This window comes from Hippocampus zosterae, chromosome 19 (assembly GCF_025434085.1).
Source record: "Hippocampus zosterae strain Florida chromosome 19, ASM2543408v3, whole genome shotgun sequence".
NCBI classification, from domain to species: domain Eukaryota; kingdom Metazoa; phylum Chordata; class Actinopteri; order Syngnathiformes; family Syngnathidae; genus Hippocampus; species Hippocampus zosterae.
In genome coordinates this window covers 1240165-1257402 of record NC_067469.1, presented here as the reverse complement: position 1 = coordinate 1257402, position 17238 = coordinate 1240165, and the positions used below count along the sequence as shown (strand labels likewise).

At 46.4% G+C, this 17238-nt stretch overlaps 1 protein-coding gene across 10 annotated transcripts in view; it reads left to right on the top strand.

Moving 5' to 3' along the window:
- Positions 1-451: 451 nt before the first annotated feature.
- LOC127592522 (adhesion G-protein coupled receptor F1-like) overlaps positions 452-17238 on the top strand; it is a 47442-nt gene continuing 30655 nt past the window's right edge. Inside the window, exon 1 of one of the 10 annotated variants that reach the window (XM_052053338.1) lies at positions 452-595. In XM_052053338.1, the coding sequence (XP_051909298.1) occupies positions 487-595 (109 nt within the window). In that variant the 5' untranslated portion in view covers positions 452-486. Of the gene's footprint in view, positions 596-1099; positions 1244-2447; positions 2592-3121; positions 3266-3792; positions 3937-4467; positions 4612-6489; positions 6634-8505; positions 8650-12545; positions 12690-14569; positions 14714-17238 lie in introns of those variants that run through there. The other 9 variants (XM_052053342.1, XM_052053344.1, XM_052053343.1 and 6 more) reach the window with 9 other exon arrangements.

Sequence of the window (17238 nt, the reverse complement as noted above, 5' to 3'; positions counted from 1 at the left end):
ATAAATACTGTGGCGCAAATATCTTTTTAGCCTGCCCCCTAAACTCTGCCGGAGGAACCGAGTGTCAATGTGAAGATTCCTTCACTTGGTCATGTGACATCTGTGACACGTATGGTGCATGCAGCAATGCCAGTCCATTCACCTGTGACTGCATCAATGGAATCCCTCCATTTGGGACGTTCTGTAAGCCAATCTCAAGTAAGTGCAGGTCTTATGACCGTGACGATCAGGACATTGGTTTTTCCCGTCACAGAGTAATATATTTTTTACAACATTTGCTCCACAGCCATCGGCCCATGTCCACCACAGACCGAAGGTACTGTACAAAGATACGGGATAATTCAGCCTAAGAGATGTCTGGAACTGTTTTGAAGTATTGAGGGAATAGGTTTGGATGACTGCATTTGGAGTAACATTTTCTCCTGTCTCCTGCGACGCTACTCTGCTTCAGTGGACATTGTCCTCACGGTGGACACACCAACCAACATGGAGCCATCAGAGATCATTAATCGGTTGAGGGACGCCGTGGCTAACGTCTCATCGGCTTTAGAGATAACTGATGATTTAACACTGTCAAGCTGGACCTTGTCCACAGGTGAGGCTTTCTGTCGGGTGGTTGTTCTAATTTTGTTTTGAAATGGGTCACCAATAAATACTGTGGCACAAATATCTTTTTCAGCCTGCCCCCTAAACTCTGCCGGAGGAACCGAGTGTCAATGTGAAGATTCCTTCACTTGGTCATGTGACATCTGCGACACGTATGGTGCATGCAGCAATGCCAGTCCATTCACCTGTGACTGCATCAACGGAATCCCTCCATTTGGGACGTTCTGTAAGCCAATCTCAAGTAAGTGCAGGTCTTATGACCGTGACGATCAGGACATTGGTTTTTCCCGTCACAGAGTAATATATTTTTCCAACATTTAATCCACAGCCATCGGGCCATGTCCACCACAGACCGAAGGTACTTTACAAAGATACGGGATAATTCAGCATAAGAGATGTCTGGAACTGTTTTGAAGTATTGAGGGAATAGGTTTGGATGACTGCATTTGGAGTAACATTTTCTCCTGTCTCCTGCGACGCTACTCTGCTTCAGTGGACATTGTCCTCACGGTGGACACACCAACCAACATGGAGCCATCAGAGATCATTAATCGGTTGAGGGACGCCGTGGCTAACGTCTCATCGGCTTTAGAGATAACTGATGATTTAACACTGTCAAGCTGGACCTTGTCCACAGGTGAGGCTTTCTTTCGGGTGGTTGGGCTCCTCGACAAACTTCAGGAGTCATTCTAAATTTGTTTTGAAATGGGTCACCAATAAATACTGTGGCGCAAATATCTTTTTCAGCCTGCCCCCTAAACTCTGCCGGAGGAACCGAGTGTCAATGTGAAGATTCCTTCACTTGGTCATGTGACATCTGCGACACGTATGGTGCATGCAGCAATGCCAGTCCATTCACCTGTGACTGCATCAACGGAATCCCTCCATTTGGGACGTTCTGTAAGCCAATCTCAAGTAAGTGCAGGTCTTATGACCGTGACGATCAGGACATTGGTTTTTCCCGTCACAGAGTAATATATTTTTCCAACATTTAATCCACAGCCATCGGCCCATGTCCACCACAGACCGAAGGTACAGTACAAAGATACGGGATAATTCAGCATAAGAGATGTCTGGAACTGTTTTGAAGTATTGAGGGAATAGGTTTGGATGACTGCATTTGGAGTAACATTTTCTCCTGACTCCTGCGATGCTACTCTGCTTCAGTGGACATTGTCCTCACGGTGGACACTCCTACCAACATGGAGCCATCAGAGATCATTAATCGGTTGAGGGACGCCGTGGCTAACGTCTCATCGGCTTTAGAGATAACTGATGATTTAACACTGTCAAGCTGGACCTTGTCCACAGGTGAGGCTTTCTGTCGGGTGGTTGGGCTCCTCGACAAACTTCAGGAGTCATTCTAAATTTGTTTTGAAATGGGTCACCAATAAATACTGTGGCGCAAATATCTTTTTAGCCTGCCCCCTAAACTCTGCCGGAGGAACCGAGTGTCAATGTGAAGATTCCTTCACTTGGTCATGTGACATCTGTGACACGTATGGTGCATGCAGCAATGCCAGTCCATTCACCTGTGACTGCATCAACGGAATCCCTCCATTTGGGACGTTCTGTAAGCCAATCTCAAGTAAGTGCAGGTCTTATGACCGTGACGATCAGGACATTGGTTTTTCCCGTCACAGAGTAATATATTTTTTACAACATTTGCTCCACAGCCATCGGCCCATGTCCACCACAGACCGAAGGTACTGTACAAAGATACGGGATAATTCAGCCTAAGAGATGTCTGGAACTGTTTTGAAGTATTGAGGGAATAGGTTTGGATGACTGCATTTGGAGTAACATTTTCTCCTGTCTCCTGCGACGCTACTCTGCTTCAGTGGACATTGTCCTCACGGTGGACACACCAACCAACATGGAGCCATCAGAGATCATTAATCGGTTGAGGGACGCCGTGGCTAACGTCTCATCGGCTTTAGAGATAACTGATGATTTAACACTGTCAAGCTGGACCTTGTCCACAGGTGAGGCTTTCTGTCGGGTGGTTGGGCTCCTCGACAAACTTCAGGAGTCATTCTAAATTTGTTTTGAAATGGGTCACCAATAAATACTGTGGCGCAAATATCTTTTTAGCCTGCCCCCTAAACTCTGCCGGAGGAACCGAGTGTCAATGTGAAGATTCCTTCACTTGGTCATGTGACATCTGTGACACGTATGGTGCATGCAGCAATGCCAGTCCATTCACCTGTGACTGCATCAACGGAATCCCTCCATTTGGGACGTTCTGTAAGCCAATCTCAAGTAAGTGCAGGTCTTATGACCGTGACGATCAGGACATTGGTTTTTCCCGTCACAGAGTAATATATTTTTTACAACATTTGCTCCACAGCCATCGGCCCATGTCCACCACAGACCGAAGGTACTGTACAAAGATACGGGATAATTCAGCCTAAGAGATGTCTGGAACTGTTTTGAAGTATTGAGGGAATAGGTTTGGATGACTGCATTTGGAGTAACATTTTCTCCTGTCTCCTGCGACGCTACTCTGCTTCAGTGGACATTGTCCTCACGGTGGACACACCAACCAACATGGAGCCATCAGAGATCATTAATCGGTTGAGGGACGCCGTGGCTAACGTCTCATCGGCTTTAGAGATAACTGATGATTTAACACTGTCAAGCTGGACCTTGTCCACAGGTGAGGCTTTCTGTCGGGTGGTTGGGCTCCTCGACAAACTTCAGGAGTCATTCTAAATTTGTTTTGAAATGGGTCACCAATAAATACTGTGGCGCAAATATCTTTTTAGCCTGCCCCCTAAACTCTGCCGGAGGAACCGAGTGTCAATGTGAAGATTCCTTCACTTGGTCATGTGACATCTGTGACACGTATGGTGCATGCAGCAATGCCAGTCCATTCACCTGTGACTGCATCAATGGAATCCCTCCATTTGGGACGTTCTGTAAGCCAATCTCAAGTAAGTGCAGGTCTTATGACCGTGACGATCAGGACATTGGTTTTTCCCGTCACAGAGTAATATATTTTTTACATTTGCTCCACAGCCATCGGCCCATGTCCACCACAGACTGAAGGTACTGTACAAAGATACGGGATAATTCAGCCTCAGAGATGTCTGGAACTGTTTTGAAGTATTGAGGGAATAGGTTTGGATGACTGCATTTGGAGTAACATTTTCTCCTGTCTCCTGCGACGCTACTCTGCTTCAGTGGACATTGTCCTCACGGTGGACACACCAACCAACATGGAGCCATCAGAGATCATTAATCGGTTGAGGGACGCCGTGGCTAACGTCTCATCGGCTTTAGAGATAACTGATGATTTAACACTGTCAAGCTGGACCTTGTCCACAGGTGAGTCTTTCGGTCGGGTGATTGGGCTCCTCTACAAAAGTCAGGAATTGTTCTAATTTTGTTTTGAAATGGGTCACCAATAAATACTGTGGCGCAAATATCTTTTTCAGCCTGCCCCCTAAACTCTGCCGGAGGAACCGAGTGTCAATGTGAAGATTCCTTCACTTGGTCATGTGACATCTGCGACACGTATGGTGCATGCAGCAATGCCAGTCCATTCACCTGTGACTGCATCAACGGAATCCCTCCATTTGGGACGTTCTGTAAGCCAATCTCAAGTAAGTGCAGGTCTTATGACCGTGACGATCAGGACATTGGTTTTTCCCGTCACAGAGTAATATATTTTTTACAACATTTGCTCCACAGCCATCGGCCCATGTCCACCACAGACCGAAGGTACTGTACAAAGATACGGGATAATTCAGCCTAAGAGATGTCTGGAACTGTTTTGAAGTATTGAGGGAATAGGTTTGGATGACTGCATTTGGAGTAACATTTTCTCCTGTCTCCTGCGACGCTACTCTGCTTCAGTGGACATTGTCCTCACGGTGGACACACCAACCAACATGGAGCCATCAGAGATCATTAATCGGTTGAGGGACGCCGTGGCTAACGTCTCATCGGCTTTAGAGATAACTGATGATTTAACACTGTCAAGCTGGACCTTGTCCACAGGTGAGGCTTTCTTTCGGGTGGTTGGGCTCCTCGACAAACTTCAGGAGTCATTCTAAATTTGTTTTGAAATGGGTCACCAATAAATACTGTGGCGCAAATATCTTTTTAGCCTGCCCCCTAAACTCTGCCGGAGGAACCGAGTGTCAATGTGAAGATTCCTTCACTTGGTCATGTGACATCTGCGACACGTATGGTGCATGCAGCAATGCCAGTCCATTCACCTGTGACTGCATCAACGGAATCCCTCCATTTGGGACGTTCTGTAAGCCAATCTCAAGTAAGTGCAGGTCTTATTACCGTGACGATCAGGACATTGGTTTTTCCCGTCACAGAGTAATATATTTTTCCAACATTTAATCCACAGCCATCGGCCCATGTCCACCACAGACCGAAGGTACAGTACAAAGATACGGGATAATTCAGCATAAGAGATGTCTGGAACTGTTTTGAAGTATTGAGGGAATAGGTTTGGATGACTGCATTTGGAGTAACATTTTCTCCTGTCTCCTGCGATGCTACTCTGCTTCAGTGGACATTGTCCTCACGGTGGACACTCCTACCAACATGGAGCCATCAGAGATCATTAATCGGTTGAGGGACGCCGTGGCTAACGTCTCATCGGCTTTAGAGATAACTGATGATTTAACACTGTCAAGCTGGACCTTGTCCACAGGTGAGGCTTTCTTTCGGGTGGTTGGGCTCCTCGACAAACTTCAGGAGTCATTCTAAATTTGTTTTGAAATGGGTCACCAAGAAATACTGTGGCGCAAATATCTTTTTCAGCCTGCCCCCTAAACTCTGCCGGAGGAACCGAGTGTCAATGTGAAGATTCCTTCACTTGGTCATGTGACATCTGCGACACGTATGGTGCATGCAGCAATGCCAGTCCATTCACCTGTGACTGCATCAACGGAATCCCTCCATTTGGGACGTTCTGTAAGCCAATCTCAAGTAAGTGCAGGTCTTATGACCGTGACGATCAGGACATTGGTTTTTCCCGTCACAGAGTAATATATTTTTTACAACATTTGCTCCACAGCCATCGGCCCATGTCCACCACAGACCGAAGGTACTGTACAAAGATACGGGATGATTCAGCCTAAGAGATGTCTGGAACTGTTTTGAAGTATTGAGGGAATAGGTTTGGATGACTGCATTTGGAGTAACATTTTCTCCTGTCTCCTGCGACGCTACTCTGCTTCAGTGGACATTGTCCTCACGGTGGACACTCCTACCAACATGGAGCCATCAGAGATCATTAATCGGTTGAGGGACGCCGTGGCTAACGTCTCATCGGCTCTAGAGATAACTGATGATTTAACACTGTCAAGCTGGACCTTGTCCACAGGTGAGGCTTTCGGTCGGGTGATTGGGCTCCTCTACAAATGTCAGGAATTGTTCTAAATTTGTTTTGAAATGGGTCACCAATAAATACTGTGGCGCAAATATCTTTTTCAGCCTGCCCCCTAAACTCTGCCGGAGGAACCGAGTGTCAATGTGAAGATTCCTTCACTTGGTCATGTGACATCTGCGACACGTATGGTGCATGCAGCAATGCCAGTCCATTCACCTGTGACTGCATCAACGGAATCCCTCCATTTGGGACGTTCTGTAAGCCAATCTCAAGTAAGTGCAGGTCTTATGACCGTGACGATCAGGACATTGGTTTTTCCCTTTACAGAGTAATATATTTTTCCAACATTTAATCCACAGCCATCGGCCCATGTCCACCACAGACCGAAGGTACTGTACAAAGATACGGGATAATTCAGCCTAAGAGATGTCTGGAACTGTTTTGAAGTATTGAGGGAATAGGTTTGGATGACTGCATTTGGAGTAACATTTTCTCCTGTCTCCTGCGACGCTACTCTGCTTCAGTGGACATTGTCCTCACGGTGGACACACCAACCAACATGGAGCCATCAGAGATCATTAATCGGTTGAGGGACGCCGTGGCTAACGTCTCATCGGCTTTAGAGATAACTGATGATTTAACACTGTCAAGCTGGACCTTGTCCACAGGTGAGTCGGTCGGGTGATTGGGCTCCTCTACAAATGTCAGGAATTGTTCTAATTTTGTTTTGAAATGGGTCACCAATAAATACTGTGGCGCAAATATCTTTTTCAGCCTGCCCCCTAAACTCTGCCGGAGGAACCGAGTGTCAATGTGAAGATTCCTTCACTTGGTCATGTGACATCTGCGACACGTATGGTGCATGCAGCAATGCCAGTCCATTCACCTGTGACTGCATCAACGGAATCCCTCCATTTGGGACGTTCTGTAAGCCAATCTCAAGTAAGTGCAGGTCTTATGACCGTGACGATCAGGACATTGGTTTTTCCCGTCACAGAGTAATATATTTTTCACATTTGCTCCACAGCCATCGGCCCATGTCCACCACAGACTGAAGGTACTGTACAAAGATACGGGATAATTCAGCATAAGAGATGTCTGGAACTGTTTTGAAGTATTGAGGGAATAGGTTTGGATGACTGCATTTGGAGTAACATTTTCTCCTGTCTCCTGCGACGCTACTCTGCTTCAGTGGACATTGTCCTCACGGTGGACACTCCTACCAACATGGAGCCATCAGAGATCATTAATCGGTTGAGGGACGCCGTGGCTAACGTCTCATCGGCTTTAGAGATAACTGATGATTTAACACTGTCAAGCTGGATCTTGTCCACAGGTGAGGCTTTCTGTCGGGTGATTGGGCTCCTCTACAAATGTCAGGAATCGTTCTAATTTTGTTTTGAAATGGGTTACCAATAAATACTGTGGCACAAATATCTTTTTCAGCCTGCCCCCTAAACTCTGCCGGAGGAACCGAGTGTCAATGTGAAGATTCCTTCACTTGGTCATGTGACATCTGCGACACGTATGGTGCATGCAGCAATGCCAGTCCATTCACCTGTGACTGCATCAACGGAATCCCTCCATTTGGGACGTTCTGTAAGCCAATCTCAAGTAAGTCCAGGTCTTATGACCGTGACGATCAGGACATTGGTTTTTCCCTTTGCAGAGTAATATATTTTTCCAACATTTAATCCACAGCCATCGGCCCATGTCCACCACAGACCGAAGGTACTTTACAAAGATACGGGATAATTCAGCATAAGAGATGTCTGGAACTGTTTTGAAGTATTGAGGGAATAGGTTTGGATGACTGCATTTGGAGTAACATTTTCTCCTGTCTCCTGCGACGCTACTCTGCTTCAGTGGACATTGTCCTCACGGTGGACACTCCTACCAACATGGAGCCATCAGAGATCATTAATCGGTTGAGGGACGCCGTGGCTAACGTCTCATCGGCTTTAGAGATAACTGATGATTTAACACTGTCAAGCTGGATCTTGTCCACAGGTGAGGCTTTCTGTCGGGTGATTGGGCTCCTCTACAAATGTCAGGAATCGTTCTAATTTTGTTTTGAAATGGGTTACCAATAAATACTGTGGCACAAATATCTTTTTCAGCCTGCCCCCTAAACTCTGCCGGAGGAACCGAGTGTCAATGTGAAGATTCCTTCACTTGGTCATGTGACATCTGCGACACGTATGGTGCATGCAGCAATGCCAGTCCATTCACCTGTGACTGCATCAACGGAATCCCTCCATTTGGGACGTTCTGTAAGCCAATCTCAAGTAAGTCCAGGTCTTATGACCGTGACGATCAGGACATTGGTTTTTCCCTTTGCAGAGTAATATATTTTTCCAACATTTAATCCACAGCCATCGGCCCATGTCCACCACAGACCGAAGGTACAGTACAAAGATACGGGATAATTCAGCATAAGAGATGTCTGGAACTGTTTTGAAGTATTGAGGGAATAGGTTTGGATGACTGCATTTGGAGTAACATTTTCTCCTGTCTCCTGCGACGCTACTCTGCTTCAGTGGACATTGTCCTCACGGTGGACACACCAACCAACATGGAGCCATCAGAGATCATTAATCGGTTGAGGGACGCCGTGGCTAACGTCTCATCGGCTTTAGAGATAACTGATGATTTAACACTGTCAAGCTGGACCTTGTCCACAGGTGAGTCGGTCGGGTGATTGGGCTCCTCGACAAACTTCATGAGTCATTCTAAATTTGTTTTGAAATGGGTCACCAATAAATACTGTGGCGCAAATATCTTTTTCAGCCTGCCCCCTAAACTCTGCCGGAGGAACCGAGTGTCAATGTGAAGATTCCTTCACTTGGTCATGTGACATCTGCGACACGTATGGTGCATGCAGCAATGCCAGTCCATTCACCTGTGACTGCATCAATGGAATCCCTCCATTTGGGACGTTCTGTAAGCCAATCTCAAGTAAGTGCAGGTCTTATGACCGTGACGATCAGGACATTGTTTTTTCCCTTTACAGAGTAATATATTTTTTACAACATTTGCTCCACAGCCATCGGCCCATGTCCACCACAGACCGAAGGTACTGTACAAAGATACGGGATAATTCAGCCTAAGAGATGTCTGGAACTGTTTTGAAGTATTGAGGGAATAGGTTTGGATGACTGCATTTGGAGTAACATTTTCTCCTGTCTCCTGCGACGCTACTCTGCTTCAGTGGACATTGTCCTCACGGTGGACACTCCGACCAACATGGAGCCATCAGAGATCATTAATCGGTTGAGGGACGCCGTGGCTAACGTCTCATCGGCTCTAAAGATAACTGATGATTTAACACTGTCAAGCTGGACCTTGTCCACAGGTGAGGCTTTCTGTCGGGTGGTTGGGCTCCTCGACAAACTTCAGGAGTCATTCTAAATTTGTTTTGAAATGGGTCACCAATAAATACTGTGGCGCAAATATCTTTTTAGCCTGCCCCCTAAACTCTGCCGGAGGAACCGAGTGTCAATGTGAAGATTCCTTCACTTGGTCATGTGACATCTGCGACACGTATGGTGCATGCAGCAATGCCAGTCCATTCACCTGTGACTGCATCAACGGAATCCCTCCATTTGGGACGTTCTGTAAGCCAATCTCAAGTAAGTGCAGGTCTTATGACCGTGACGATCAGGACATTGGTTTTTCCCGTCACAGAGTAATATATTTTTCCAACATTTAATCCACAGCCATCGGCCCATGTCCACCACAGACCGAAGGTACTTTACAAAGATACGGGATAATTCAGCATAAGAGATGTCTGGAACTGTTTTGAAGTATTGAGGGAATAGGTTTGGATGACTGCATTTGGAGTAACATTTTCTCCTGTCTCCTGCGACGCTACTCTGCTTCAGTGGACATTGTCCTCACGGTGGACACTCCTACCAACATGGAGCCATCAGAGATCATTAATCGGTTGAGGGACGCCGTGGCTAACGTCTCATCGGCTTTAGAGATAACTGATGATTTAACACTGTCAAGCTGGACCTTGTCCACAGGTGAGGCTTTCTTTCGGGTGGTTGGGCTCCTCGACAAACTTCAGGAGTCATTCTAAATTTGTTTTGAAATGGGTCACCAATAAATACTGTGGCGCAAATATCTTTTTCAGCCTGCCCCCTAAACTCTGCCGGAGGAACCGAGTGTCAATGTGAAGATTCCTTCACTTGGTCATGTGACATCTGCGACACGTATGGTGCATGCAGCAATGCCAGTCCATTCACCTGTGACTGCATCAACGGAATCCCTCCATTTGGGACGTTCTGTAAGCCAATCTCAAGTAAGTGCAGGTCTTATGACCGTGACGATCAGGACATTGGTTTTTCCCGTCACAGAGTAATATATTTTTCCAACATTTAATCCACAGCCATCGGCCCATGTCCACCACAGACCGAAGGTACAGTACAAAGATACGGGATAATTCAGCATAAGAGATGTCTGGAACTGTTTTGAAGTATTGAGGGAATAGGTTTGGATGACTGCATTTGGAGTAACATTTTCTCCTGACTCCTGCGATGCTACTCTGCTTCAGTGGACATTGTCCTCACGGTGGACACTCCTACCAACATGGAGCCATCAGAGATCATTAATCGGTTGAGGGACGCCGTGGCTAACGTCTCGTCGGCTTTAGAGATAACTGATGATTTAACACTGTCAAGCTGGACCTTGTCCACAGGTGAGGCTTTCTGTCGGGTGGTTGGGCTCCTCGACAAACTTCAGGAGTCATTCTAAATTTGTTTTGAAATGGGTCACCAAGAAATACTGTGGCGCAAATATCTTTTTCAGCCTGCCCCCTAAACTCTGCCGGAGGAACCGAGTGTCAATGTGAAGATTCCTTCACTTGGTCATGTGACATCTGCGACACGTATGGTGCATGCAGCAATGCCAGTCCATTCACCTGTGACTGCATCAACGGAATCCCTCCATTTGGGACGTTCTGTAAGCCAATCTCAAGTAAGTGCAGGTCTTATGACCGTGACGATCAGGACATTGGTTTTTCCCGTCACAGAGTAATATATTTTTTACAACATTTGCTCCACAGCCATCGGCCCATGTCCACCACAGACCGAAGGTACTGTACAAAGATACGGGATGATTCAGCCTAAGAGATGTCTGGAACTGTTTTGAAGTATTGAGGGAATAGGTTTGGATGACTGCATTTGGAGTAACATTTTCTCCTGTCTCCTGCGACGCTACTCTGCTTCAGTGGACATTGTCCTCACGGTGGACACTCCTACCAACATGGAGCCATCAGAGATCATTAATCGGTTGAGGGACGCCGTGGCTAACGTCTCATCGGCTTTAGAGATAACTGATGATTTAACACTGTCAAGCTGGACCTTGTCCACAGGTGAGGCTTTCTGTCGGGTGATTGGGCTCCTCTACAAATGTCAGGAATCGTTCTAATTTTGTTTTGAAATGGGTTACCAATAAATACTGTGGCACAAATATCTTTTTCAGCCTGCCCCCTAAACTCTGCCGGAGGAACCGAGTGTCAATGTGAAGATTCCTTCACTTGGTCATGTGAAATCTGCGACACGTATGGTGCATGCAGCAATGCCAGTCCATTCACCTGTGACTGCATCAACGGAATCCCTCCATTTGGGACGTTCTGTAAGCCAATCTCAAGTAAGTGCAGGTCTTATGACCGTGACGATCAGGACATTGGTTTTTCCCTTTACAGAGTAATATATTTTTCCAACATTTAATCCACAGCCATCGGCCCATGTCCACCACAGACCGAAGGTACTTTACAAAGATACGGGATAATTCAGCATAAGAGATGTCTGGAACTGTTTTGAAGTATTGAGGGAATAGGTTTGGATGACTGCATTTGGAGTAACATTTTCTCCTGTCTCCTGCGATGCTACTCTGCTTCAGTGGACATTGTCCTCACGGTGGACACTCCTACCAACATGGAGCCATCAGAGATCATTAATCGGTTGAGGGACGCCGTGGCTAACGTCTCATCGGCTTTAGAGATAACTGATGATTTAACACTGTCAAGCTGGACCTTGTCCACAGGTGAGGCTTTCTGTCGGGTGATTGGGCTCCTCTACAAATGTCAGGAATTGTTCTAAATTTGTTTTGAAATGGGTCACCAATAAATACTGTGGCGCAAATATCTTTTTAGCCTGCCCCCTAAACTCTGCCGGAGGAACCGAGTGTCAATGTGAAGATTCCTTCACTTGGTCATGTGACATCTGCGACACGTATGGTGCATGCAGCAATGCCAGTCCATTCACCTGTGACTGCATCAATGGAATCCCTCCATTTGGGACGTTCTGTAAGCCAATCTCAAGTAAGTCCAGGTCTTATGACCGTGACGATCAGGACATTGGTTTTTCCCTTTGCAGAGTAATATATTTTTCCAACATTTAATCCACAGCCATCGGCCCATGTCCACCACAGACGGAAGGTACTTTACAAAGATACGGGATAATTCAGCATAAGAGATGTCTGGAACTGTTTTGAAGTATTGACGGAATAGGTTTGGATGACTGCATTTGGAGTAACATTTTCTCCTGTCTCCTGCGACGCTACTCTGCTTCAGTGGACATTGTCCTCACGGTGGACACACCAACCAACATGGAGCCATCAGAGATCATTAATCGGTTGAGGGACGCCGTGGCTAACGTCTCATCGGCTTTAGAGATAACTGATGATTTAACACTGTCAAGCTGGACCTTGTCCACAGGTGAGTCTTTCGGTCGGGTGATTGGGCTCCTCTACAAAAGTCAGGAATTGTTCTAATTTTGTTTTGAAATGGGTCACCAATAAATACTGTGGCGCAAATATCTTTTTCAGCCTGCCCCCTAAACTCTGCCGGAGGAACCGAGTGTCAATGTGAAGATTCCTTCACTTGGTCATGTGACATCTGCGACACGTATGGTGCATGCAGCAATGCCAGCCCATTCACCTGTGACTGCATCAATGGAATCCCTCCATTTGGGACGTTCTGTAAGCCAATCTCAAGTAAGTGCAGGTCTTATGACCATGACGATCAGGACATTGGTTTTTCCCTTTACAGAGTAATATATTTTTTCCAACATTTGCTCCACAGCCATCGGCCCATGTCCACCACAGACCGAAGGTACTGTACAAAGATACGGGATAATTCAGCATAAGAGATGTCTGGAACTGTTTTGAAGTATTGAGGGAATAGGTTTGGATGACTGCATTTGGAGTAACATTTTCTCCTGTCTCATGCGATGCTACTCTGCTTCAGTGGACATTGTCCTCACGGTGGACACACCAACCAAGATGGAGCCATCAGAGATCATTAATCGGTTGAGGGACGCCGTGGCTAACGTCTCATCGGCTTTAGAGATAACTGATGATTTAACACTGTCAAGCTGGACCTTGTCCACAGGTGAGGCTTTCTTTCGGGTGGTTGGGCTCCTCAACAAACTTCAGGAGTCATTCTAAATTTGTTTTGAAATGGGTCACCAATAAATACTGTGGCGCAAATATCTTTTTCAGCCTGCCCCCTAAACTCTGCCGGAGGAACCGAGTGTCAATGTGAAGATTCCTTCACTTGGTCATGTGACATCTGCGACACGTATGGTGCATGCAGCAATGCCAGTCCATTCACCTGTGACTGCATCAACGGAATCCCTCCATTTGGGACGTTCTGTAAGCCAATCTCAAGTAAGTGCAGGTCTTATGACCGTGACGATCAGGACATTGGTTTTTCCCGTCACAGAGTAATATATTTTTTACAACATTTGCTCCACAGCCATCGGCCCATGTCCACCACAGACCGAAGGTACTGTACAAAGATACGGGATAATTCAGCCTAAGAGATGTCTGGAACTGTTTTGAAGTATTGAGGGAATAGGTTTGGATGACTGCATTTGGAGTAACATTTTCTCCTGTCTCCTGCGACGCTACTCTGCTTCAGTGGACATTGTCCTCACGGTGGACACTCCTACCAACATGGAGCCATCAGAGATCATTAATCGGTTGAGGGACGCCGTGGCTAACGTCTCATCGGCTCTAGAGATAACTGATGATTTAACACTGTCAAGCTGGACCTTGTCCACAGGTGAGGCTTTCTGTCGGGTGGTTGGGCTCCTCGACAAACTTCAGGAGTCATTCTAAATTTGTTTTGAAATGGGTCACCAATAAATACTGTGGCGCAAATATCTTTTTAGCCTGCCCCCTAAACTCTGCCGGAGGAACCGAGTGTCAATGTGAAGATTCCTTCACTTGGTCATGTGACACCTGCGACACGTATGGTGCATGCAGCAATGCCAGTCCATTCACCTGTGACTGCATCAATGGAATCCCTCCATTTGGGACGTTCTGTAAGCCAATCTCAAGTAAGTGCAGGTCTTATGACCGTGACGATCAGGACATTGTTTTTTCCCTTTACAGAGTAATATATTTTTTACAACATTTGCTCCACAGCCATCGGCCCATGTCCACCACAGACCGAAGGTACTGTACAAAGATACGGGATAATTCAGCCTAAGAGATGTCTGGAACTGTTTTGAAGTATTGAGGGAATAGGTTTGGATGACTGCATTTGGAGTAACATTTTCTCCTGTCTCCTGCGACGCTACTCTGCTTCAGTGGACATTGTCCTCACGGTGGACACACCAACCAACATGGAGCCATCAGAGATCATTAATCGGTTGAGGGACGCCGTGGCTAACGTCTCATCGGCTTTAGAGATAACTGATGATTTAACACTGTCAAGCTGGACCTTGTCCACAGGTGAGTCGGTCGGGTGATTGGGCTCCTCTACAAATGTCAGGAATTGTTCTAAATTTGTTTTGAAATGGGTCACCAATAAATACTGTGGCGCAAATATCTTTTTCAGCCTGCCCCCTAAACTCTGCCGGAGGAACCGAGTGTCAATGTGAAGATTCCTTCACTTGGTCATGTGACATCTGCGACACGTATGGTGCATGCAGCAATGCCAGTCCATTCACCTGTGACTGCATCAACGGAATCCCTCCATTTGGGACGTTCTGTAAGCCAATCTCAAGTAAGTGCAGGTCTTATGACCGTGACGATCAGGACATTGGTTTTTCCCTTTACAGAGTAATATATTTTTTACAACATTTGCTCCACAGCCATCGGCCCATGTCCACCACAGACCGAAGGTACTGTACAAAGATATGGGATAATTCAGCATAAGAGATGTCTGGAACTGTTTTGAAGTATTGGGGGAAGAGGTTTGGATGACTGCATTTGGAGTAACATTTTCTCCTGTCTCCTGCGACGCTACTCTGCTTCAGTGGACATTGTCCTCACGGTGGACACTCCTACCAACATGGAGCCATCAGAGATCATTAATCGGTTGAGGGACGCCGTGGCTAACGTCTCATCGGCTTTAGAGATAACTGATGATTTAACACTGTCAAGCTGGACCTTGTCCACAGGTGAGTCGGTCGGGTGATTTGGCTCCTCTACAAATGTCAGGAATTGTTCTAATTTTGTTTTGAAATGGGTCACCAATAAATTCTGTGGCACAAATACCTTTTTCAGCCTGCCCCCTAAACTCTGCCGGAGGAACCGAGTGTCAATGTGAAGATTCCTTCACTTGGTCATGTGACATCTGCGACACGTATGGTGCATGCAGCAATGCCAGTCCATTCACCTGTGACTGCATCAACGGAATCCCTCCATTTGGGACGTTCTGTAAGCCAATCTCAAGTAAGTGCAGGTCTTATGACCGTGACGATCAGGACATTGGTTTTTCCCGTCACAGAGTAATATATTTTTCACATTTGCTCCACAGCCATCGGCCCATGTCCACCACAGACCGAAGGTACTGTACAAAGATACGGGATAATTCAGCCTAAGAGATGTCTGGAACTGTTTTGAAGTATTGAGGGAATAGGTTTGGATGACTGCATTTGGAGTAACATTTTCTCCTGTCTCCTGCGACGCTACTCTGCTTCAGTGGACATTGTCCTCACGGTGGACACTCCTACCAACATGGAGCCATCAGAGATCATTAATCGGTTGAGGGACGCCGTGGCTAACGTCTCATCGGCTTTAGAGATAACTGATGATTTAACACTGTCAAGCTGGACCTTGTCCACAGGTGAGGCTTTCGGCCGGGTGATTGGGCTCCTCGACAAATGTCAAGAGTTGTTCTAATTTTGTTTTGAAATGGGTCACCAATAAATTCTGTGGCACAAATATCTTTTTCAGCCTGCCCCCTAAACTCTGCCGGAGGAACCGAGTGTCAATGTGAAGATTCCTTCACTTGGTCATGTGACATCTGTGACACGTATGGTGCATGCAGCAATGCCAGTCCATTCACCTGTGACTGCATCAACGGAATCCCTCCATTTGGGACGTTCTGTAAGCCAATCTCAAGTAAGTGCAGGTCTTATGACCGTGACGATCAGGACATTGGTTTTTCCCGTCACAGAGTAATATATTTTTCACATTTGCTCCACAGCCATCGGCCCATGTCCACCACAGACCGAAGGTACTGTACAAAGATACGGGATAATTCAGCCTAAGAGATGTCTGGAACTGTTTTGAAGTATTGAGGGAATAGGTTTGGATGACTGCATTTGGAGTAACATTTTCTCCTGTCTCCTGCGACGCTACTCTGCTTCAGTGGACATTGTCCTCACGGTGGACACTCCTACCAACATGGAGCCATCAGAGATCATTAATCGGTTGAGGGACGCCGTGGCTAACGTCTCATCGGCTTTAGAGATAACTGATGATTTAACACTGTCAAGCTGGACCTTGTCCACAGGTGAGGCTTTCTGTCGGGTGGTTGGGCTCCTCGACAAACTTCAGGAGTCATTCTAAATTTGTTTTGAAATGGGTCACCAAGAAATACTGTGGCGCAAATATCTTTTTAGCCTGCCCCCTAAACTCTGCCGGAGGAACCGAGTGTCAATGTGAAGATTCCTTCACTTGGTCATGTGACATCTGTGACACGTATGGTGCATGCAGCAATGCCAGTCCATTCACCTGTGACTGCATCAACGGAATCCCTCCATTTGGGACGTTCTGTAAGCCAATCTCAAGTAAGTGCAGGTCTTATGACCGTGACGATCAGGACATTGGTTTTTCCCGTCACAGAGTAATATATTTTTCACATTTGCTCCACAGCCATCGGCCCATGTCCACCACAGACCGAAGGTACTGTACAAAGATACGGGATAATTCAGCCTAAGAGATGTCTGGAACTGTTTTGAAGTATTGAGGGAATAGGTTTGGATGACTGCATTTGGAGTAACATTTTCTCCTGTCTCCTGCGACGC